Source organism: Emys orbicularis, chromosome 25 (genome assembly GCF_028017835.1).
Source record: "Emys orbicularis isolate rEmyOrb1 chromosome 25, rEmyOrb1.hap1, whole genome shotgun sequence".
NCBI classification, from domain to species: domain Eukaryota; kingdom Metazoa; phylum Chordata; order Testudines; family Emydidae; genus Emys; species Emys orbicularis.
Window position 1 is genome coordinate 865,927 of NC_088707.1, and position 24,439 is coordinate 890,365.

At 52.4% G+C, this 24,439-nt stretch overlaps 1 protein-coding gene across 1 annotated transcript; it reads left to right on the forward strand.

The window, feature by feature from the left end:
- Nucleotides 1-1,080: 1,080 nt before the first annotated feature.
- Nucleotides 1,081-22,143, forward strand: VAT1 (vesicle amine transport 1). Its single transcript, XM_065422727.1, has 6 exons — nucleotides 1,081-1,434; nucleotides 13,501-13,708; nucleotides 14,210-14,380; nucleotides 14,500-14,589; nucleotides 15,710-15,951; nucleotides 22,042-22,143. Exons 1-6 carry the CDS (start codon nucleotides 1,081-1,083, stop codon nucleotides 22,141-22,143), a joined length of 1,167 nt encoding a protein of 388 aa, XP_065278799.1.
- The last annotated feature ends 2,296 nt before the right edge of the window (nucleotides 22,144-24,439 follow it).

Below are 24,439 nucleotides of genomic sequence, written 5' to 3' on the forward strand. Positions count from 1 at the left end.
GGCTGCAAACTCCTCAAAATACTTTCCTCTGCCAACCAGCATCATCTCTGTCTTGCTTGGGTTTAGCTTCAACCTGCTGTCCTTCATCATCCATGAGCTGATCTCATCTGAGCACTGGGCACCATGGGCACGCACGTGTGGGGAAGAGGTGTCCTCCATCAGCAAGTTCATCTGACCAGTGGGTCTATGGTCGACATTGAACAGAACTAGAGAGACAATTTATCCTTGTGGTACCCAATAAATATGGGGTGTAATGGCAGAGATGCATTCCCCTGGGCCCCCTGCCACCTCTCTGACGTGGGACAGCACTATCTCAAGGTGGACAGTGATGAATGTTGCTGGAGAGGCCCAGGAGGACCAGAATGGATGTCTCCCCACCATCCCTTGAAAGCTGATTAACACCAGTGTTGCTAAAGTTGTTTCTGTCCCATGATTTGGTCTGAATCCAGATTATTTGAACTAGAGCATCTCTTTTAGAAAACCATCCAATGGTTTGATGTAACATTTGCAGGGATGGGGAATGCAGCAGGACCCTGGCTACTGTTTCATCCTTAAAGACTTTCACTGTTCAAATTTGCATTTTATGAGACCACCTTGTTACTGGCCTTTGGCTACCGTCTCTGGGAGCTTGGGTTTGACACTGGGGTCCTTACTTGTGGGTTAAGTTCTGACTCCCCGTCCTCTAACCCGCTAGACCCCACTCCACTCCCAGTGTGGGGAAGAGAACCCAGGAGTCCTGGCTCCAGCCCCTGCCTCTCTGCGTGAGACGCCGCGCCCGGCGGAGGGAGCTGCTGGCTCCGCTCCGTGCGCCGCCTTCCACGTTTTCCCTCATTCCAGCCACGCCCCGGACTCCGGCTCCGGGTTTCCCGCAGACCCGAGCTCAGCCCAGCTGTTCGCAGCTGTCCAGTCGCCGCTGCCCGGTGTCCTGCGCCCGCCCGCCCCGTCCGCTGCCCCCGGGCCCCGCCGCTCCGAGCTCGCCCCGTCCGCCGCCCCCGGGCCCCGCCGCTCCGAGCTCGCCCCGCACCCCGATCGCTCCGAGCCCGCCCCGCACCCCGGCCCAGCCCCCACCCGAGCCCGGCCATGTCCGGGGAAGAGGCAGCGGCGGCCCCGGCCCCGGCCCCCGCCGAGCAGGCGCCCCCGGCGGAGCAGCAGGCGGCGGGCGGCGGGGACGCGCCCCCGGCGGAGTCCCAGTACCGGGCCCTGGTGCTCTCGGGCTTCGGCGGCTACGAGAAGGTGAAGGTGCAGGTGCGGCGGGGCGAGCCCAGCCCGCGGCCCGGGGAGCTCGCCGTGCGGGTCCGAGCCTGCGGCCTCAACTTCGCCGACCTGCTGGCCCGGCAGGGGCTGTACGAGCGACTGCCGCCGCCGCCCGTCTCCCCCGGCATGGAGTGCGCGGGCACCGTGCTGGCGCTGGGCGAGGGGGTCACCGGCCGCCAGGTGAGATGGGGGCCGGGGGCGGGGCAGGCGAGCCCGGGGCCGTGGGGGCTTGGGGGGCGGGGGAGACGAGCCCGAGGGTGTGGGGGGCGGGGCAGGCGAGTCCGGGGCCAAGAAAGGGGGAGGCGAGCCTGGGGCCGGGGGTGTGAGGGGCGGGGCAGGCGAGCCCGGGGCCAAGAAAGGGGGAGGCGAGCCTGGGGGTGTGGGAGGCGAGTCCGGGCGTGGGGGTGTGGGAGGCGGGGCAGGCGAGCCTGGGGCCAGGAACGGGGGAGGCGAGCCCGGGGCCGGGGGTGTGAGGGGTGGGGCAGGCGAGCCGGGGGCGGGGGAGGCGAGCCCAGGGCTGGTGGCCGCCTGATGGTCTCGGGGCGCTCCGCCCTTCCCGCTCCCAGGCGGGGGCGGCAGCCGGGCCGTGCCCTCCGAGGCCGGGAAACAATGGGGGCTGCGGTGCGCATGCGGCCGGGGGGCTCGGGAGCGGCCGCCCCGGCTCGTCCCGGGCCCGCCGCTGGGTTCCGCCCGCGTCTGCAGCGAGGGGCGGCTGGTGTTAGGGGCCGCTGCCACCGTCCATGTGGGGCTGGGGGTGTTTGGGGCAATTGCCCCCTTGCTTTGGGGCTCTGTATGGGGGAATTGTGGGCACCCCCACTTTGTGGCATGTCAGGATCCATCTAAATGTCTGCAGACAGCTCAGGTGCTGGATCTAGGGGATGGGGGGGCTGCGGCAGGCACCCCTGGCTTGAAGTGGTGTCCAGTATATCCAGGGTTTACAGTTTGGTTCAGTGGTTCTCAACCCCCCCCCCCCCCCCTTGGAGGACAGTGGGACAAGGGAGATGCTGATAAATCAGCTAATAACCCCATAGCCTGGGTGAGGGGGGCACTTCCTAGCCAGGTGCCTTCAGAAAGTGAGGTCCCTTGATTGTGTGATGCAACATAGGGATAAAACAAGTCCTGGCAGTTCTGTCACCAGGTAAAACTGCATCCTTTCAGGCCCCTGATACTGGCCATAAAAGTAATGCCCTTTAACCCTTGAACACTGTGTAGTAGCCCTGTCGTAGCCTCTCCTCGTGCATGTGGTCACATTAACTAGCGGAAGCTAGACCTGTCTGTGATTGTACAATATCTGTTCCCTGAGCTGAATAAAGAAACATGGTTGTCGTTCAGCACAAGGCAGGAAAACAGGTCTCTGGTCTGTGCACAACATATAGTGGGAGGATAATCTTGTGAAGGGCAACAAAAATTACTATGGAACAGAACAGCTTGCATATGAGGAGAGAGTAAATAGACGGGGACTGTTCAGCTTGGAAGAGAGACGACTGAGGAGGGATATGGGTGAGGTCTATAAAATCATGACTGGTGGAGAAAGTGATTAGGGAAGTGTTATTTACCCCTTCGCATATCACAAGAACCAGGGGGCACCCAATGAAATTAATAGGCAGCAGTTTTAAGACATAAGAAAGTATTTCTTCGTGCAACGCACAGTCAACCTGTGGAACTCATTGCTAAGGGATATTGTGAAAGTCAAAAGTATATCTGAGTTCAAAAAAGAACTAGTTAAGTTCACAAAGGATAGATCCAACAATGGCGGTTAGTCAAGATGGTGAGAGACACATCCATGTGCTCCGGGTGTCCCTAAGGCTCTGACTGCTAGAACCTGGGACTGGACGGTAGGAAATGGGTCTCTTAATAAATTGCCCTGTTCTGTTCATTCTTTCTGAAGCATCTGGCACTGGCCAATGTCAGAAGACAGGATATTGGGCTAGGTGGACCATTGGTCTGACCCGGTCTGGCCATTCTTATGTTCTTCTATATTACACTGTCCCAGTATTACTTTTCTCAGCAGGTGTTAGGCAAAGATGGTTTCTCTTTATCGTCACTGTTACAAAAAGAAAAAACTGTTCCCAGCCAGCCTCTATTACCTGTGCTGGACTGAATGTCTGTGACTGCTTCTCTACAAATATAAAGTGTATCCGCTCACTCAGGGTGGGGCAGTTCCCATGAAGCTGGATTTAAATTAAACTGCTTTGAGGTCTCATTTTGTAGAAATCGGTTTAGTGAATTGCTATTTAAATTGCAAAGAATTTCAATCTCATTAGGAGTTGTAAATCCAGCACTTGGCATATGTGCTGAGACATCACACTTTCATGCGACAAAATTGTCTTCAAAATAAAAGCTGTATACTCTGATTTGGGAGCTTCCATTAAAAGCATATTTATGTGCTATTAAATGCAGCATATGTGCAACAAAGGCAGTCTATGGAGATGATCATATTAACACATCAATCTTGGAGGCTAGTTTCTCTATGTCATTGTCTTTATGGGCAGAGCTCACTGATGAATGTTACTTAAGAGCTCTTCAATAGTAGAACAAAGATTTTGTGTTAATTAGCTTTTTCTAAATATATGTGATCCTTGTATTGAATGGTTGCCTGCTCCACTCCCACTGTAACTAGCACATTGAGGATGAGTCACTAGAGATGGTTGGCTGCTATAATAACACAGGTGTGCTATAGAGGTGACTTGTTCAGGTGCAGGCGTGAAGCTTTCAAATTAGGGTTGGCAGAACTGTTGATTACAAATTGGTTGTTTTTTATTTTGACTGGGATGTTTTGTCTCAACACTCTGTAGCTGCCGTCAGGTGCACCGTTCTACAATAAGGAGGACGTTATCTTGAATGAATGATGTTTCAGAACTGGATGTGCTGCAGGGGACAATATATCTGCCTCTTTCTGATAATTATGAGATGTATAATAAACAGCTGTGCAGTTTGACGATGCATCTAATACGGCTTAATCCAGGGAAAAGGAGAAGCGCCTTAGCTAAGCTGTTTGAGCATTAGAATACTTGGCAGTACTGTAATGATCTCCACCACAGATCTTCATCTGCTTTTAAGCTACCTAAATGAGTCTTTTGCTGGGAAAATGCAGATGTCTCTCAGACCACATTTTATGGGTTCTTTCCTCATTTCTGGGTCTTTAAGTTTTAGTGCAGGTGATTACAGTGCAGATTAGTCATCTGCTTGTTGTCCTGCTCTCATTTTGAGGAATTAAGCTGCTATATTGTATTCCTTTCCTCCCTGCCCTCAAGAGTTTACAATCTAGACAGACCAAGGTTGGGACTGTTGTACAACGTGTTTGTACAGTCCTTAGCATGAAGGGACCCTGATTTCTGGAGCCTCTAAGCACTACTGCAATAAAAATAGCTTACTATTAACGTACTAGATCCGCTCTGGAACAATATACAGTATATATTTCATTTAAAGATCAGTTTGGTGTTTTTTAAAACACTTCCACCCCTCGCCAACTAATAGCAGGTTTATTTAATAGATTGCTGTTCTCATAGTTTCTCCCAAAGAGTTTAAATGGATGTTAATCTGTCTGGCAGATGACCTGAGTGTGCTATAACGTATTAGTCCTGAGTTCTGGGAGTCTCGTCTCACTTTAACTAAATGGAGAACATTTCCAAGATGGTCTTGAAATTCTCCACTGGTTATAGGACCCTAGAATTACCACCATTCCTGTGGCTGACACCCATCCAGAAGTAGTACTGGGGGGAGGGATAGCTCAGTGGTTTGAGCATTGGCCTGCTAAACCCAGGGTTGTGAGTTCAATCCTTGAGGGGGCCACTTGGGGATCTGGGGCAAAATCAGTATTTGGTCCTGCTAGTGAAGGCAGGGGGCTGGACTCGATGACCTTTCAAGGTCCCTTCCAGTTCTAGGAGATGGGATATCTCCATTAATTATTATTATTAATTATTTTATTATTATTTTTAGTTAGTACCCTCCTGGCTTTCTTCCTAGCATGTACTGCTGTGCAACCACTAGCGTAGGGCGTGTGAAACATGTTGCTCATACCCACTTGCTGATGAAAGGCTCTCAGCAGAGCAGATTGCAGTAGCAGAACGCATCTGTTTGACATCAGCAGTTTGTGGAATGAGTAAAATTTAAAATAAACAAAAGTGTCCCGGTTTAGTAAACTTGAGGCTGGCTGCGTGACTGTTTTGAACAGGGGTCATTCTTGCTGTCCCCAGGAATGGAGGGAACACGCGGTGATCCCATAGTGAGCTGTAGGCAGTGTGCTCAACCCTCGTGTGTGTGCATGATGTATGTGGAAAATGCTTGTGCGTGATGTAGAAGGGTTCATGTAAAAGGTGAAGGATGCAGAGCATCAATAACACTTTTTTCCTGACACTGCTGCCAAATAAATACAGGATTTCCTGCCAGCAAAGGAAGATTGTGTTTTCTTTTAGCATGAAAGATGCATGGCTCAGGAGTAGTGGAGGCTTCAGGGATAAGCAGTTCCAGTGATGCTGATTTTTACATTGTCTCCAGAACCAGTTTCAGGCATCCACCAGCATGTTGGGGGGAGGCTATTTATTGGCAGGAAGAAATGTCTAGCTATAACTTAATTTAAAAGGAGAATCTTCTTGGGAGTCTGGCAAGTATGAGATCAGCTGCTGAGGCCCTTTGTCTAAGGGTGACATGGCTGTTGGCCTGCATAGACGGGACATCACAGGAAAAAAATAACTCTGTGCATTGGCTGCTACCCGAACCAGTTTCCAAGATCTGAAATTCTGTAAGAGCTAGATGAGGGCAGTTTTGCAGGGCAGACAGCCTTTGAGAGATGGGAGATTATGGAGTTCTTATTTCTGTTTTTTTTTATGAGGTTTTGCATGAGCAAAATTGCGTGTTCACTGGAGTTAGCGAGAACCCCCGTGATGCTCTCCCCCACCACCCCAGGCCTGGAGCCTGCGTGCTGTTTCTGAACACAGCTAAAACACAATTTGTAACCGGTTTCAGCGTGGAAGGAGATTGCTACAACCATTGCAAATGCTGACGAGGCCTCAAGGGCATTAGCAGGTTAGCTGCGGTGAGGTCTTGCTGAGGCTAATGCAGCATGATTCTGGCGTTACTCTCTAGATCACGGTTATCTTTGGAAGTTTCGTAGGACTGAAACGCCCTCTTTGTTCTGTTTCTCTCGTTAAAGCTTTGGTAGGTCATTGACAGGCGTGCCAAGTTTTTTCCCTTCACCTGTTATCATTGGGCTAACAGAGTCATGACCGTTTCAGCCGCGTCTAGGGAATGTATTCCCAAAGCCTCAAACAAACCTTGATTATTAAATATGATTCCGTTACACTCTCCCCTCCCCCCAGCGAAAACATTTCAGTTTGCTCAAGTGTAAATGCCAAACCCACACAGCTATGAGCCTTTCCGCTGCCTCGGCTGTGCCTCTCTGCTGTCCAATATGCTGCTATCTGGTTTTGCTGGCCCCCCTCCCGACACACTATGAACAGATGCTCCCTGTCTGGGGGGATGAGAGCAGCTCACTGGAGAGGCTTTGGGTTTGGTGCATCTGGAAGCAAAACTAAATGTGAAAGATGAATAGATTTACACCCACACTGAAATGGGTGCAAGTAAACACCTGTGGTTGGCCCATGTTAGCTGACACTGCGAGGGAGGAGGGTCCCAAAGCCTGGGCCTACACTGCAGTTTTATAGCTCCACAGATCAGCTGACACAGGCCAGCCATGGGTGGTGAACTGCAGTGTAGACACATCTTGTCTTGTGTCACAGTGCTCTTAAAGTGACGAGAGGTCCAAGGTGGGGGAGGTAACATCTTTTATTGGATCAACTTCTGTTGGTGAGAGACGCGCTTTCTAGCTTACACAGAGGTCCAGTAAGCTCGGCATGAGGTGAGAGGACTGCGTTGTCCTCTGTACTTCCTGACTATAGAGCAAAGTGAAATCTGAGGGTCTCCTTAGGTGTCTGGCAGGACAGACTTAAGCTCTTAGATTATCCCAGGCACTTGGGTTTACTGAGTGGCAGCTGAATGTAATGGCTGCACAGTTTGAGAATTCGGTCCATCGAGTTGCCATGTGTAATATATGGAGCTATACTTATCTCATAGAGCTGGAAGGGACCCTGCAAGGTCATCGAGTCCAGCCCCCTGCCTTCACTAGCAGGACCAAGTACTGATTTTTGCCCCAGATCCCTAAGTGGCCCCCTCAAGGATTGAGCTCACAAACCTGGGTTTAGCAGGCCAATGCTCAAACCACTGAGCTATCCCTCCCCCCACACGTGCATACCCGTAAGCCACCTTTGAAGAACGTCAGATTCTTGTATCGGCAGGGGCGGCTCCAGGCACCAGCGCACCAAGCGCGTGCCTGGGGCGGCAAGCCGCGGGGGGCGGCCTGCCGGTCGCCATGAGGGCAGCATTCAGGCAGCCTTCGGCGGCATGCCTGCGGGAAGTCCGCCGGTCCCGCAGCTTCGGCGGCAATTTGGCAGCAGGGGCGCCGAAGGCGCAGGATCGGCGGACCTCCCCCAGGCATGCCGCCGAATCCGCGTTACCAGCGGACCTCCCGCAGGCATGCCACCGAAGGCTGCCTGACTGCTGTGCTTGGGGCGGCAAAATACATAGAGCCACCCCTGTGTATCGGATAGAAGTGTACGTAGTTTGTGGAGATTTGGTTGGTTCATACAGTGGTTATTCCACATGTCTGCCCACCCCCCTTCCAGTGCCATCAGAGAGTAGAGCTGATTCTATTGATATCCTTCAGCCTTGATGTAAACTCCATTTTGATGTTGAGTTCACCTGCAGCCCCGTTGTTTTCTGCTGTGATTCCCTCGGGATTTGCAGGGTCAGGCCATTTAACAAACTGTCCTGGAAACTGCTCTTATGTTGAAATATTTCTTATCATTATCTGAGATTTCTTTTAAGAGCAGAAGCTTAAAGCAAAGGCCTGTACGATGGAAGGAAATCTCTTCTACACGGGCTTCCCTGCTGACATCCTAGCAGGGAGGTTTTGGTGCAACTGTTGGACTCTGTGGCGAAATCACTTCCAAAAGAGGAGAAATATACGGAAATTGCCTTCGTGACTTATCAGCTGACTCGTATAACAAACGTCACATGCCTCTTTTAGTGCAGAGTTCAGAGGGGCTCAGTTACTTCCCCAAAATCCTTCTTCAGAAAACATCTGAGGCATCAAGAATCTAGAACTGCTCATTGCACATGCTGTTCAAATATAAAAAGTCTGGTAAAAAATGCAATGCTCTCTTAGTCTCTCCCTCCCTGGACTGATGCTCCTAGAGCAGTGGTTCTTAACCTGAGGTGCAAGATGCCCTTTCTGGGGGTGCGAGACATGCCAGATTTTTTTAGAAGGTAAATCGTTGAAAACACAAATTAAGCACAGGCACGTAAGTACAACTACTTTGTTTCATCAAACCTATGTATTTATTAACATTATACATTTTTTAACGATTACTGTAATATACAAACAAAAATATATCTAGGTTTAAAGAACTGATCTACTTCAACGATTTTTGATAAGGGGTGCGAGAACATATTTTGAGAACCAAAGGGGTGCAGGCTGCAGTAAAGGTTAAGAACCACTGTCCTAGAGTATCCCCTTCACAGCCTCATTTGGGACTCCGATAGCAGCCAGCATTTGGGATGGTTTTGGGGTTCTGGTGATTGGTAACTCCACATTCCCAAAGTGTATTATTGTGTCACAGCTAGAGCAGCTGCTTGAGCAGTTAGTATTGGCACTCCATAAATAACACCCTGAAGCACATCTCGGAGCTCCAAGCCTTTGCCAGGTAATACTGACACCATGCCAGTTTTCTGCACCTCGTTCTGTAGTCGAAAGGCACCAGGCATGAATTGTCTGGCACGTTTAACCTTCTCTCAGTCATTCAGAATGAACAGTGATGCAATCAGCGCATGAAGCAGATGACTGTGCTGGACTGAACAGCGCTTTAAAGTTGGGCATGCTGTATCCAAAGACAGATCTTACTAACCCAGTGCAACCATCTGCCTAGGAGTCTCTGTCCACGCACGAACAAATTCAGCCATGAACATAAGAACGGCCAGACTGGGTCAGACCAATGGTCCATCTAGCCCAGTGCCCTGTCTCCCAACAGTGGCCAATGCCAGATGCTTCCAAGGGAATAGAATAGGGCTGCTATTAGTTATCCATCCCCTGTCATCCAGTCCCAGCATCTGGCAATCAGAGGCTTAGGGACACCCAGCATGGGTTGAATCCCTGACCATCTTGGCTAATAGCTAGAGCCCTGCGCAATTACGAAATTTGTATCCACATCCAATCCACGATCCCAAACATGGTCTGTGGATATAAAACAGATATTGATAGGCCTATGCTCCATGAACTTATCTAATTCTTTTTTGAAACCAGTTATAGTTTTGGCCTTCACAACGTCCCTTGGCAACGAGTTCCACAGGTTGACTGTGCGTTGTATGAAGAAGTACTTCCTTTTGTTTGCTTTAAACCTGTTGCCTATTAATTTCATTGGGTGGCCCCTCGTTCTTGTGTTATGTGAAGGGGTAAATAACACTTCCTTATTCACTTTCTCCACAACATTCATGATTTTGTAGACCTCTAGCGCATCCCCCACTTACTCGTCTCTTTTCCAAGCTGAACAGTCCCACTCTTTTTAATCTCTCCTTATATGGAAGCTATTCCACACTCTTAGGCCTGGTCTACACTAACCCCCCAATTTGAACTAAGGTACACGTAGCTGAAGTCGACGTACCTTAGTTCGAACTTACCGCGGTCCAGACGCGGCAGGCAGGTCCCCCCGTCGACTCCGCGTACTCCTCGCGCCGAGCAGGATTACCGGAGTCGACGGGGAGCACTTCTGGGTTCGATTTATCGCGTCCAGACAAGACGCGATAAATCGAACCCAGAAGTTCGATTGCCTGCCGCCGAACCAGCGCGGTAAGTATAGACAAACCCTTAATTATTTTTGTTGCCCTTCTCTGTACTTTTCCCATTTTTAATATCTCTGTTTTGAGATGGGCAACCAGAACTCCATGCAGTATTCAAGGTGTGGGCTTACCATGGATTTATATAGAGGCATGATATTTACTGTCTTATCTGTCCCTTTCCTAATGGTTCCTAACATTCTGTTCGCTTTTTTGACTGCTGCTGCATATTGAGTGGCCGTTTTCAAAGAACGGAGCACAAAGACTCCAAGATCTTCCTTGAGTGGTAACAGCTAATTTAGACCCCATCATTTTATATGTATAGTTGGGATGATGTTTTCCAGTGTGCATTACTTTGCATTTATCCACATTGAATTTCATCTGCCATTTTGTTGCCCAGTCTAGTGAGCTCCCTTTGTAACTCTTCACAGTCTGCTTTGGACTTTACCCTGAGTAATTTAGTATTGTCTGCAAATTTTGCCACCTCACTGTTTACCCCTTTTTCCAGATCATTTATGAACATGTTGACCCATAGGTGACTCATAAATGACGATAGGGGGGAGCACAATTGAAAGGATGGGGGGGCCATGTGACCGCCCCACACGTTGCTTCTGCTGCCCATCCATTGACCCTTTACATGCTTCCCTCCTCGCTGTCCTCTCCCCACTTTGCCCCTTCACCCACCACCATCCCCACTGCTCCTCCATAAACCCCCGGTGGAGCGCGTCCTGCTCCCAGCCCTGTGCGGAGTCCCTGGCGGGAGCACTCGGCTCACCTGCAGCCTGCCCAGCGAGCGCCTTCCTCCCCAGCCGCCTCTGGCCAGGCCAGCACCCCGGGAAAGCCCAAGACTCTCCCACATGGGGTGCTGCCCAGGAGGAACCAAGCCCTGCATGTGCCAAAGCCGCCTGGAGCCCCTGCCGGTGCCAGGTGGACGCTACACTGGCACATAGGCACCGACTTCTGCGTGCGCCGGTGGGTGCTCAACTCCCCTCTGCCCCTGGCCCCGCCCTGACTCCACCCCAGCCCCACTCCCTCCCACCCCCATTCCAACCCCTTCCCCAAATCCCCGCGCCGTCCCTCCCCTCCTGGAGCTTGCTTCAGCTCTTTGGCGGTGGCAGGCGCTGGGAGGTAGGTGGAGGAGCGGGGACGCGGCACGCTCAGGGGAGGAGGTGAGGTAGGGTGGGGCGGGGGAGGCGGAGAGGGGAGCTTGGCTGCCAGTGGGTGCAGAGCACCCACTAATTTTTCCCCGTGGGTGCTCCAGCCCCGGCGCACCCACGGAGTCGGTGCCTACGCACTGGCATGGGGGAGCCGCTCCACCCCTCCGATAAACACTGGAGTAGGGAGGGGAAGCAATTTCTAGCCGAACCTGCAGGGCTCCCCAGCAGCCCCCTGGGCGGGGGCTTAGCTTCCACTTCCCCCGCTGCCCCGGGTCCTGGCCCCAGTGCGCATGGGGCTGCTCCATCCCCTAGGCGCCCACAGTCAGGTCTCCTGGTGCACAATGCCTCTTCCCTCAACAAATCGTGTTCATCAACGTCTGATCATCCTGTTCTTTACTACAGTCTCCACCAGTTTGCCAGGTACTGAAGTCAGGCTGACCGGCCTGTAATTGCCGGGGTCGCCTCTGGAGTCACATTAGTATCTGTACAGAGGCTGATTTAAATGACAGGTTACATACCACAGTTAGTAGTTCTGCAATGTCATCTTTGAGTCCTTCAGAACTCTTGGGAGAATATCATCTGGGCCTAGTGACGTATTACTGTTTAATTTATCAGTTTGTTCTAAACCCACCTCTATTGACACCTCAGGCTGGGACGGTTCCTCAGATTTGTCACCTAAAAAGAATGGTTCATGTGTGGGAATCGCCCTCACATCCTCTACCAGGGGTGGCCAAAGTTCCTGACCCTTCGAGCCGCATACGACAGTCTTCAGAAGTTTGAGAGCCAGGGTGCACCTGCTGGGGCTTGGGGTTTCAGCCCCATGGGAGATGCCTGTTGGGAATTGGGGCTGAAGCCCTGCTCCTGCTGAAGCCCCGAGACCCGCCCCCTCTGCTGAGCAGAAGCCTCTACCCCACCACCCTGCTGCAAGGCAGCGGTCCCGAGCTCCACCTCCAGTCTGGTAGGTGGAGAATGGGGGGAGTGCGAGAGGGCCCCTTGAGCTGCACTTTAATGGTAAAAGAGCCGCATGAGGCTCATGAGCCACAGTTTGGCCACCCCTGACCTATGCAAAGAATTCATTGAGCTTCTCTGCATTGGCTCTGTCTTCCGTGAGTGCTCCTGTACCACCTCAATCCTCCAGTGGCCCCACTGATTGTTTGCAGGCTTCCTGCTTCTCATGTACTTCAAAAAACATTTTGCTGATAGTTTTTGAGTCTTTTGCTAATTGCTCTTCACATTCTTTTTTGGCCTGCCTCATGGGAAAATTCTGTGCTGCTTAGAGCAGTGATGTTGCTGCAATGCCTGCAGGAGTCAGAACTGCCACGTGTATAAACCAGTGCAGGAATCTCTGCAGAAGTGGTAGAACCAGAGTGGAATTTGCAACTGTCTGCAGAGAAATGCATGGTACAGCTTCAGCTACATTGCTGGGCTCTTCCGCACAGTGCCTGTATCCATTTCAACATCCTTAAAATGCTGAATATCCTGTTATTGTTTGAGAGCTAGCAATCAGGCTGGTCCCTGCCCTAGGGAGTTTTACACCAACCACCGTGCCACTAGGAGCCAACAGAAAACCTGAACAGAGTCCATGCGCCAGTCTTCTGAGCTGTCTGGCAAAGTAGAAAGTGCATATTATCTCCACTGGGGTGCTCTTCTGTAATCACAACTATTGGAGCGCTCTTACTTTTGGTTTCATGCTTACGTCACTAGATCGCAAAGTCCCGAGACGTTGCTGCCTTCAAGTGGACAAGGCGCTTGTTAGAGAGGTAACTCTCAAAGGGAAGCAGATGTCACAGAATGGCTCTAAGCCTTGGACTGCTCCTTGGTCCCTGTTTGGGAATTCTCCCCAACCCTCTCCCTGCCTTGCCTCAAGTTTCAGCCCAAGCTTCATGTTCTAAGTGAAACTAAATTCCAGAAGTTTGCTGCTCCCTTTTCCCATCTCGTGTGTCGCACAAAGCCGGACCTCGTGCCAGGGAACCTGGCTAGGGGACGGCAAACACGTATTGAGTCTGTGGAGAAGAGTCTCGGCATTCCCAGCCAGAGACCAGGAGCAGTCCAGGCACTGGACACCTGTGCATTGTGTCTGTAAAGAAACTGGTGCTGTGGGCTAAGTGCAGACTGGGATGCCCAGGATGCTGTGTGCGACCTCCCCACCGACCCAGTGCATGCCACCATTGGCCCTCCCACTCCACTCTCTCTCTGGCCTTAGGTTGGTGATAAGGTGATGGTGCTGGCCAGAGCAGGGCTCTGGCAGGAAGTCGTGACTGTCCCAGCCAATCAGACTTACCTGATGCCTGACGGAATGAGCTTCGAGGAAGCGGCCGCCTTTCTGGTCAACTACATCACGGCGTACATGATCCTCTTTGACTTTGGGAACCTGAGACCCAACCAGAGCGTCCTCATCCACATGGCTGCCGGTAACGTACGCTCCGACGGGGCTCAGCCCATGGGCAGTTGGCTTCAGAACGGCCAGTCCAACTGCTGGGAGGGGAGATGACTTGGATAAAGGGGTGACAAACCTGATATAAAGGCTTAGACAGATCAGCTACACAGGTGCTGGGTTGGCAAAATATCCCACTGTGCTATTGGCGGATTCTGTCCACACCCTGGCCTGTTGGATGCCACACTGTAAAATCAGATGGGTCTGATTGTATTAAAGCCCTGAGCACTGTAGTGAGGTGGCAGATCCCAGGGCCATGTTAGTTAGCCTGAGGCCATCAAGCTCTCTTAGGCTCAAAGCATGAGTTTTTCTGAACCGCAGACACATCCTTCACTCTGAGATTGAGCTATGGTGTGGAGTCGGGGTGTGTGTGTGGGGGGGGGGAGGGGGGGGCGCAGCAGCACATCCAGGGACTGGTTCGTCTCCTATGCCCCTTTCCTGTCCGCTCCTCTAATTCCCCTATTGCCGCCTGTTTCAGGGGGGGTAGGAACGGCCGCCATTCAGCTCTGCAAGACGGTGGAGAACGTCACCATCTTTGGCACTGCCTCTGCCTCCAAGCACGACTCCCTCAGGGAAAGCGGGGTCACTCACCCAATTGACTACAGGAGCATGGATTACGTGGAGGAAGTCCGGAAAATCTCCCCAAAAGGTACTGTGAGCGACTGTGGGGAGGACGGGGTGGGATGGGGCTCCCCTACCCCGCTACAGGTCTGTCCCTCAGGAAATGGAAGGAAACGGCCTGTTACTCTTTGTGCAAACTTTCTCTAGGAGTCGATATTGTTTTGGATCCACTGGGAGGATCGGACACTTCCAAAGCATTCAACCTCCTGAAGCCAATGGGCAAACTCATAACCTATGGTGAGTATGAGGGAATGATGCATCTACTGAACAGCTGATGTGAACAGGCCAGATTCCCTGCAGGGTGGAGTCATGCATTGGGGCGGGGGAGGGTGGCTCTGCATGAGAGCACTCGTCCTGGTTTCCTCCAGCCAGGTTCTGAGGGAGAGCAGCCCACCGTGGCTGGTTACCACATTAGCCTGAGCTCTAGTATCTGCTCTGTCTGGAGTGTCACGTGCATTAGAAAGCCGGATTCCTGCTGGGGGTTTGGTTTGCTCACGTCTCAGTTTGAGAGTTAGGTTCCTGTCCCCTCTCCCTGCCCGAGAGATGCAATTCACCCCACTCCATACGCTGACCTATCACATCTCCCCTGCAAAGAGAGTTGCTTCCCAGTCTGAATACACACACGCAGGGAGAAGTGGGATCTGTGTCCCACACACGGGATCAGTTGCAGTGAGTTGATCCTGGTTCAGGCTGACTTAATGTGTAGCACTCCTAGAAGCTCACTTTTCTTCTGTGGGGTGTGTGGGTGACGCGGTTTGAAGCTACAGAATACTTCTCTCTCCATTCTCCAGCTGCAAAACACTGTGATTCTGTCCCCACAGACAAAGCCCTCACACAGCCCCTGACCGGCTATGCAGGAATCTCAGGCGGACTGCATTCCGTCCCTGCATTGGCCTCCTCACTGTGTGGACTGCAGAGTGTTCTGGCAGGATTAACCATTACAGTGGGCCAGGCTCCGAAACCCTGGCTTGGGTGGATTCGGCCAACACGGCTGGCTGCATTTTAGCCTCAGCAGTGCTCTGCCGTTGTACCAGTCTCACTGGCTTGGCACCTACATCTAGCTGTGTTCGTTCGCTGCCTGTCCTAAGATACGAAACGGTCAGGTTTTGAATACTTACTCTAGCAATGACCCTGCACGTCTACTGGCCAAAAGGGGTCTGTGTTCCGTCACTCAAAGGCGATTTGCCTCTGCCTTTCTTTGGTAGATCCTGGCCCTACCTGACCCTGAGTATGCAGGTGGAGTGAGGACTCCGTGCTCTCTGAGCTGTCTTAGATCTGGTGCACTAGGTGCTCTTCACCAGGCATTATTAGCCTTTTGTGAGCTCTGAGCATGACTGTGGCCTTGACTTCCTCCTAGGGGTGGCCAACCTGCTCACTGGGCAGAAGAAGAACCTGATGGCCATGGCGAAGACATGGTGGAACCAGTTCAGTATCAACGCGCTGCAGCTCCTGCACCTCAACAAAGCCGTGTGCGGCTACCACCTGGGTTACATGGATGAAGAGTTTGAGCTCATTGGGGGTGTTGTGGCCAAGCTGGTTAGCCTGTACAACCAGGGCAAAATCAAACCCAAAATAGACTCCGTATGGCCCTTTGAGCAGGTGAGTCCGAGTCGCGGTGCAGGCTGGCAGCCTCCGTAAGAGAGAACGCTGCTGCTCCTGTTCCTAGCTGGGTTCTGCAGAGTTCCGGGTCGTGTTCTCTGGGATTTGTGGTTGGTTTTGTTTTGCAGTCAAGGTCCCAACCAAGATGGGCTGTGTTGTGCCGTGTACACATTGAGACAGTCCCTGAGCCAGGGAGCTTATAATCTAAATAGACAAGCCAGACAAAGGGCGGGAGAAGGGAATATTATTATTTCCATTTCACAGGCGGGGAACTGGTCCAGAGAGATTAAGTGTCTGGCCTGGGGTCACACTGGGAGCATCAGAGCTGGGAAATGAACCCAGTTCAGTCTCTTGGCCACAAGACCACCACTCTCCCCCCGGCAGTGCGCTCATGCAGAGAAGAGCGGTGCAGCATATACCGGAACTGGCTGGGTACTGGCATCTGAACTACATGGCTGAAGCCTTCAGCACTCTCTGCCCAGTGTCCTTTTGGTTTCCACTGGATTTGGAGCGGCCGGCTCTCTGGGGCAGGAACTGTGTGTACTGTGCCTAGCGCAGTGGGGCCCTTATCCTCGGCTGGGCACTAGCACAATGCAAATAATAATTGCTCTGCCCTGGGAGACCTGGAAGCTAGGCCAGAGGTGAAGGCATCCAGCCCTTTTGCTCCCCAAAAGCTCCGGCTGGTTAAGGAGCATCGTCCCTTTCTCTTGCAGGGAGTCTCCTAGTGCGTTAGCCTCTACTTGCCTCCCCCCCCAGTCCACACTGGAAGGATGGAGACTGGAGCTTGGAGCCTCTCGGATGGGTTTAAATTGGGGCACTGAGGATTACAGGAGACGCTGACTTGTTTAGGGAACTTGTACTCAGCAGGTAAACCAGGGCTGCTGGAACAATCTTTATAGTGAGGGTGCTGAGGGCCATTGAACCAAATTATAAACCCTGCATATGATGGAAACCACTTCAAGCAGCACCCCTTGTTCCAGCACCTGGGGTGTAAAGCTGGCTGCTGTTCACAGGATGAATCAATCTCCTCTGCCAGGCAGAGAGCTGCCAGCAGGAACTCCGCTTGGATTGCTAGTGTCAGAGCCAGGTGTGGCTGTGAGTGATAATGGAGCCCTTGGGACACAAGGAGCACAGAGTGCCAAGCGCTAAGTGATATCTCAGCAGAGATCCTGGGGGAATCTGGAGTAAGATACGGGAGGCCTCTAGGGGCTCGGTAATGTGCTCGGTGTCTGCATGACTGATTTGCTGTTGGTCCATGCGTGGTGAGCCTGGAACTGCAGCTCATTGGAGATGTGTGAGAGAGGGAGAATTGGGGGGTGAACGTACACATCAGAGAGCTTAACCCCAAAGTCCCCTTGGGGCCGCGGAATCCCTGGGGTGGGAGCAGGGGAACCCCGCTGCAGCGGTGGACGGCAGAGTCCTGGGGAAGAGGCCAATGTACTGACTTCACTGGACAGCTGTTGGCTCCTACATGCTCCTCACTGGGTTTGGGCTGGCACAGGCTGTGGTTTCTCTCTGGGGGGAGGGTGGGGAGAAGGGGGCGTATCCTGCTGAGTATGTGTCATGCAGATTCCTCGCTCTGAGTGGGAGCACCCATGCTGGTTCTCTTCCCCTTAGCAGAGTAACTCTCTCTCTGTGCCCGGGGCTGCTGTGTTCCTTTTCTTCAGACCTGCTGAAGCAGCCAGCCCGGGTAAAGGAGGAGCTTTGTTCCCAGCCGCGGCAGCGCAGGCTGCCCTGCAGAAAACAAAGGGGGAGCTGGGAGTGGCCGTGGGATGAGTGTGCCCAGGCTTGTATTTACCGTCGGGAGTTGTGGGTGTATTGGATGCTCTTATCCTTGGTGTGGGGAGCGTTGGAGCCGGCTCTGGACCTGCCCCAGTCCCTGGCTGCGCATTGTGGGTGCAGCCTGTGCACTCGAAGGCCCAGCCTGTGTCCCAGATGCGCGGCCAGCAGTTCCCCTGGGCTGTTACTTGCGTAACTTCCTGAGACCTCCCTCGCTTACATTCGCTCCACTTCACCAGCAAATGTGTCCTCCCTCCAGAGAGGGGCTGGTACCTGACACGCTCATTTCAGCGGGAAAGGGGAACACTGAACGTACAAGGAGCAAGAGAATTAAGTCGCTTTCTTCTTTTTTAAATGCCTTTCAGACTGAGAGTTTCAAGGCGTTCCCAAGCTGTGAACGGAGAAAGGGCCAAAGGGCTGAGTTACATTGATTAATTACAGACAGCAGCGCTGCACACTGAGTGTGGGACATGTGCTGTGCCTGTTACACTAGAGACTGCACTGAGTCTCTGCTCAGTAATTAGAGAGGAAACTGTATGTGGGTGGGTGGGTCATTTTGTTGCTTCACCCTCCGATTTTTCTGCTGATTGGAAACTGAGGCAGCAGAACAAAGTGGAGATGCTGCAAAGTGAGACTATGGCTTCCTAAACGGCTGCTACACATTTCTGCATTTGGTGCATCCTTATGTCTAGTCAAATTCTGCTGTAGACTCTGGGCTCTCCACCCTGATCTGTCTCTGAGGTGGGGGGAGTTCTTCCGAAACTAGATCGTTCTACTAAATCCCGCGTGTTGTAATAGATGGATTCAAACCAGTATTGCTAACGAGAGAATTCTCCTGACGCAGACCCTGCCCTGCCCTGCTCAGTCACGTAGCACAGCGATAGTTTGCTAGGACGGCTCTGCAGAGTGGCTTTTAATAGCACGATAGAAAAATTCCAAAACCCAAGTATTGTAAAGGGCCCTAAAAGACCTGAGGATCAGAAAACAATGCCTGGCTGGAGGATGGCGGAGAATTACTGCACTGGTTTCCTGTCCCCATTTGTGACCTAGTCCAGAGTTAAACAATGAATTCTGAGACAAGAGCTGACATCTTTACCGCTTCCCAGCGAGAGACCAGGACCAGGATAGCAGGGGTCCTGTGGGTCGGGATTGAGGGGCATCTGCAGAGCTGGGCATGGGGTGCACACGACTGATAACGAATGGGACTCTGGGTTTGAAGCTGAGCTGGGATGGGGGCACAGTGCCTGCCACAACATGTCTTGGTTTCACAACACAACTGCAAAGACTTTAGAGTCACTCTGACACTGAACTGGAAATCTATCTGCAACTGAAGCAACATTTAAAAAAAAAAATTGACTCCTTTCCAAGCCTGGGACAAGTGCTGTGGTGCTGTTAAAAGTCCTTTCATCAAGTCTGCCTTCAAAGGAGATGCATAAGGTCTCTGGAATGTAGTCGAATGACCACTTGGCTGCTGACTCTCCCTAAGCTCCTTGTGTCAGCCCAGAGCAGGGGATTGTCTGGCTAAACTGGAGTCACATGGTGTTTTCTCTGGAGATACTGGTGGCTCTGTTAATCCTATTGCCCATTGTGCTTTTCCGAGATTGTCAGCTTCTGGCATACAGGTCTGTCTCCTCTTACGCTGGGGTTACGTACCGCAGTCAGCGCCGAAAGCGAAAATCGCGTATAGTCAAAATTACATTGAGTGTAATGGCGGGCGGAATCGCCCACACTACAGAAACAGTATTTAAATTGTTATTTTTCTCTTTTGGGGGTTTTGTTTTTGTTTTTGCCGACCGCGTAAAGCTGAAATCGCACATGTTCAATGCGCCTAAGATGCAACAGACCTGTACACTAGAATTGCATAATCCTCCTCTACCTTGAGGAGGTGTGGAGCAGTAAAGGAGGGAGCTGGAGGGAGCTGTGCGCCCCTCCAGCAGAATGGGCCAGAATCTACACTGGGAGACAGGCAGCCGGGAGTGGCTTTCCTACCCGAAAGCTGCTGGCCAATAGCATCGTGGGGGCCAGGGGTTAAGTCTCAGGAGTTTTCTGGACTCTACCAAGCAGCTTCTGGAGCCTGCCGATACAGCTCTGATTTCTGTCTAAGCACATCAGGCTGCCCGAGCTCAGAGGGGCCCAGAAAATCTGTGCTTCTCCGAGCGTAACTGTCCAGGCTGCCTCAGAGGTGTTGGGCAGAGGCCAACCGAGTCATCTCAGCTGTCAGTGAATGGACAGTAATGCCTGGAGGTGTGTTAGCCCTTCAGGCCCAGCCAGGGGCAGAACTCCTCCAGTGGGGAGCAGAGCTGGGTGACTTACTCCCCTTCACCCAGAAAGAACAGCTGCTTCTGAGGTCTCTACAGCAGAAGCCAAAAGAGAGGGGGGGAGTTTCCTGTAAAGGGTCTCAAGTAACCTAGGCCCAAACTACAGAGGTGCAAAGGGCTTAAAGAAGAGAGATGGGACTCTGTCTCCCGTAGCCGAGTCTCACCAAAGGGCCAGCGTAGTGCTCGCTACACTGGAGCAGCCAGTCTCCGGGGTGTGGTGACTGGGATTTGGCAGGGGCCTCGCTGGAGGAAGGAGCAGATTTCTCTTTCCGATGCTAATTTGTAGCCCTTTTGCTGCCAGCAAAGCATGTGCATTAGCTCGTAGCCGCTGGTGTCAGATTGGCTTCTGGCCCCAAGCACTGATTGGAGCAGTACATGCTTCAGGCCTGTGCCTGGTCTCACTGAAGCATTCAGGTTGAGCTCCGTAGATGGAGACACCACGCCACAGAGCGGAGGCAGGGCTGGGTTGTTTACCCAATTTAGAACCCAGCATGGTGGCCCTGAACATGCACCAGTAGCATTTTCCTGTCAAGTCCTGGGACTTCCCCAGCCTGCCCTGACTCGACAGCAGGTGAGGGAGACGTTTGCCCAACCGAAGTGCCTGCTAGATGTTAAGACCGTGCTGCCGGCTTTGTGTTGGGAAGTGCTGTGGAGTGGGCCCTTCTTTGAGGGCAGTTCTGTGAGGTCTGGGGACGCAGCTGGGAGACCCTTCCAGAGCCGGAGAGACACTCAGGTGCTTACCAGGTAGTTAGTTACCTGGTAAAACATCTTAATCGCCCTCCCCTGCTCTTGACTCTGACCCAGACCCTGGAGCGTCTCTTTGGAGGAACTGGCCTCGGTTGTTAATGGAGAAAGGAGAGAATTCCAAAAGACAAACTGGAGTAAGTCTAAGGAGCGCTGGCCATTTCCAGCCAGCACAGTGACCAATCTGGCTGTTCAGACCCTGCTCTCCCTTTCTCCCCATTCACCTGCAGTCTGTTTAAATTAACTCTGGCAGGAGGCGTGTGCTGCCTGGGCATCATTGTGCTGATCTCCTCCTGCCGGAAAGAGCAGCTCCTAATGGGACTCTGATTGCATTACCAGCCAACAGCTTCTGCTCTGCCTGCATTGATCTGGGCATGCACTTTGTAATGAGCTGGCACGTCCCAGTGGGTTTGTGCATGAGGGAGCACTGTGCTCCAGCCAGACGCAGGCGAACACGAGCGTCTCGTCAGCATGTCTGCTTGGCATGGTGACGAGGACAGAGCCTTCCAGGGAGCTGAAGGCGAACTGCCTCTTCTGGGCTTTCCAAACTGACTAGAGCTGGAACAGTCCGAGCCTGATGCTCTGGGAGCCTTCACCATAGGGCGGCTGGACTCGGCAGTACTGCCGGTTACTCCAGCTGGGGCTCAAAGCAGCAGGATCCTTGTGGCTAGCATGAGATGTCCCTGCAAGGTGTGCCGATGGCCCTGTCCGCTCTCCTCTCCAGACATGGCTCACCCCTGACACAGCGTGGCTGGCGCTGGGGGCTAGAATGTGCTGTACGTTTTTAGCAGATCTCCCCGCTGATTTCAGACTGATGGTACTGTATGGCCTTTGCCCACTGCCTGTGGCAGCTAAATGCTTTTCTCCCTTCCTGACACCAGGCTGTCTCTCAGTAGCTGTTTTGGCAGTTTGTTTGTGTCGCAAGAAGCCCTAGCGGTGCCAGTGTAACCGATTGGACCTATTCCTCCTTCCTCCCGGCTCTCTGTTCAGTGGGACGCCCTGGAGTGCACTGCCCGTGTGCTCTGAGCGCGCTCTCCCCTGCTGAGGCAGGATGGGACAGCTGCCCAGAATTACCCAGCATTCTCTGTTGTGCGGGAGCTGTGACTGCACAGTGATTGCTGACCCGTGGTTATGCGGTAGATGAAAACGTTACTGTGCGGACACCACTGAGCTGGCGTCTCCTCCCGAGCAGTACAGCGAGGCAGGTGTGGTGTGGATCTCTTCTCATGGGACTTTTCTTTCTTTCTAGGTGGCAGATGCCATGAGGCAGATGCAAGAGAAGAAGAATGTTGGGAAAGTCATCCTAGTTCCTGAACTGCCGAAGGAAGAACCCAAAAAAGAGGAAAACTAAAACAAGGAGACCTGTCTGCAGGTTGTGAATTTGTGGTTTAACCCCTAACCCTTTTGGGACCTGGGAATGGACGGCTCAGTCCCTGCCATCATCCCCATTAAGGGAATGATACATTTTTAAAGCCAGTTCTAGGACTGTGAGCACCTTGGGTTGTGAATCATATGCACCTGCCATAGCCAGCCTCTCCCAGGTGTGACTGTGTAACCTTAAACGTGCTGCCTCCAATCTTAGCCCTGCTTTTCTCACCTGGTTGTTATATTTCCTTTCCCAAATTCCAAATCAAGTTCTTTTTCTCTGGCAACGCCTCTCTGGCCTCCGAGCAGTCAGTGACTAATGGCTGCGTAGTATGTTGCTGCAAAGTGTAAACGCAAATTGTTATAGCAACCATTGACTGTCTCCATAGAAACTGAGCCCTTTTCGCAGTCTTAAGATGCACGTTCAACAGACGGATGTGCCAAGCCAGAGATGCTTGTCAATGAAATTGCTGTAGGAAAATAACATCAGACCTTGCTTTATTCTAGTGCTGGCTATTTCTTTGCCATTATTCCTGCTGTCACGACACTTCCCTTCCTCCTCCCCCTCCTCTTCCCCACACCCCCAGTCCTAGGCCTTTAATGCCAATCAGCTGGCAAAAGGGCAGTTTTTCTAAGCCCAGCTTAGGAGCTTAGATGCTGGTCACACTGTAGCTTTTGACTTTGCTGTTCCTTCTCTGTGCACTGCATGTAACCTGAGGAGCACTTAGGTTGGTGCTATATGAATACTAAAGAGAAATTTCAATTCAACAATTTGCTCTCGTCCATTTTCTGCTCCCAAACCGTTAGGGAAAAGTCTAAACCAATTCTGTGGTCAAAGCTGGGTCTGGAGACCGAAAGGACTCGGCTGTGTCTCTGAAATGACTGACCCGTGTGTGTTGGCTCTATGTGCTTTGTTAACGTTGGGCTCTGAATGTCCGTCAGGCTAAACTTCACCCTCGTGTTTGTTACCAAGGGCTGCAAATGTGAAAACGTGTCTGCAAGACTGGGACAAAACCAGCCTCGTGCTCGGCCTTTGCTTCTGCGGTTGTGTGTGCTGGGAAGGGGACGCTGCAGCTCTAGAAGTGAGCAGGCCCAGTAAAGTCGGCGCTGGCATCCACCCCCCGGAGAGCCAGCGTGTGGTTCTGAGTGAGATCAAACGTCTGGGCTCAGACCCGTCGAACCCGCTGGTGTGAGGCTTTTGCCTGGTTAGATCCTGGCTTTTGTTTGGCACTTTCCACTCCAGTTTTAATTGGCTTTTCAGATTCTCCACTAGTCCCAGGCTGGTCCCTATGGCTAGCTAGCGCCGAAGGGGGGCTTGCAGCTTGTCTGCTCGAATCGTGAAGTGCCAGTGTTTTCAGGATACTTCCTAGTGCTGCTGAGATGCTGGGAACTGCCCAGGGGGCTCCTCTCCCCAGGAAGAAAACTGGGCTTGCCCATGCCAGGCATGCGATACAGCTGTGGGTGGGAACCTGAACGATTCAGTCTGTGAGCATCTAAACTTGTCCTTGTCTAATGTTCTGACTGGTGCTGCCCCTTCCAGCTGTGCTCGGTCTCCTGCTGCAGTCCCAGGACTTGGCGCTTTGTTGCTATTTGCACTTGCTCTAGCAGTCCAGGTTTGGTCCTGCTGGGGGTGGATGGTGCAGTAGCTCAGGTTTTGTTTGTATTTTGGATCTGGTAACTGAAGGGACCAAGCCCCCACCCCACCCCACCCCCTTTTTGTAAAGTGCCATAGCAGAAGCAAAATGCTGCTCTTAAATAAGAGCAAACATGGATCTCCTGGGCTGTGAACATCCCCTCCTGCTGGGTCCCTCCCCGCATTAAAAAAAACCCTGGTCCAGCATCAGCACGAGAATTTTATTGTGCAAGGAAAAAGGAAGGCGACAGCCTCCATTAGCTGCCCCCGCCCCAGGAGGTGTAAGTGGTGCTTCACTAAGGCTTGGGCTACACTAGCAACTAACGTCGGTGTAACTACGTCGCTCAGCTGTGCAGTTTTACCGACCTAGCTCCCGGTGTCGACAAGGCTGTGTCGACGGGAGGGCGTCTCCCAGCGACACGGCCACCGCCTCTCGGGGGGCGCGGTACGTACACCAACAGGAACAGCCTCCTCTTGGCACAGGCAGCTTCTTCACTGACGCGCTACAGTGGTGCAGCTGCATTATCTCCTCAGTGCAACCTGGGTTTCAGTTCCTGCTCTCTCACCCTGTCGGGCTGCATTAGGCCTGGAATCTGGAGGATTCACTTCAGGTATAAAATGGTGCCCCCCGTTTAGGCCTTCAGAAAGG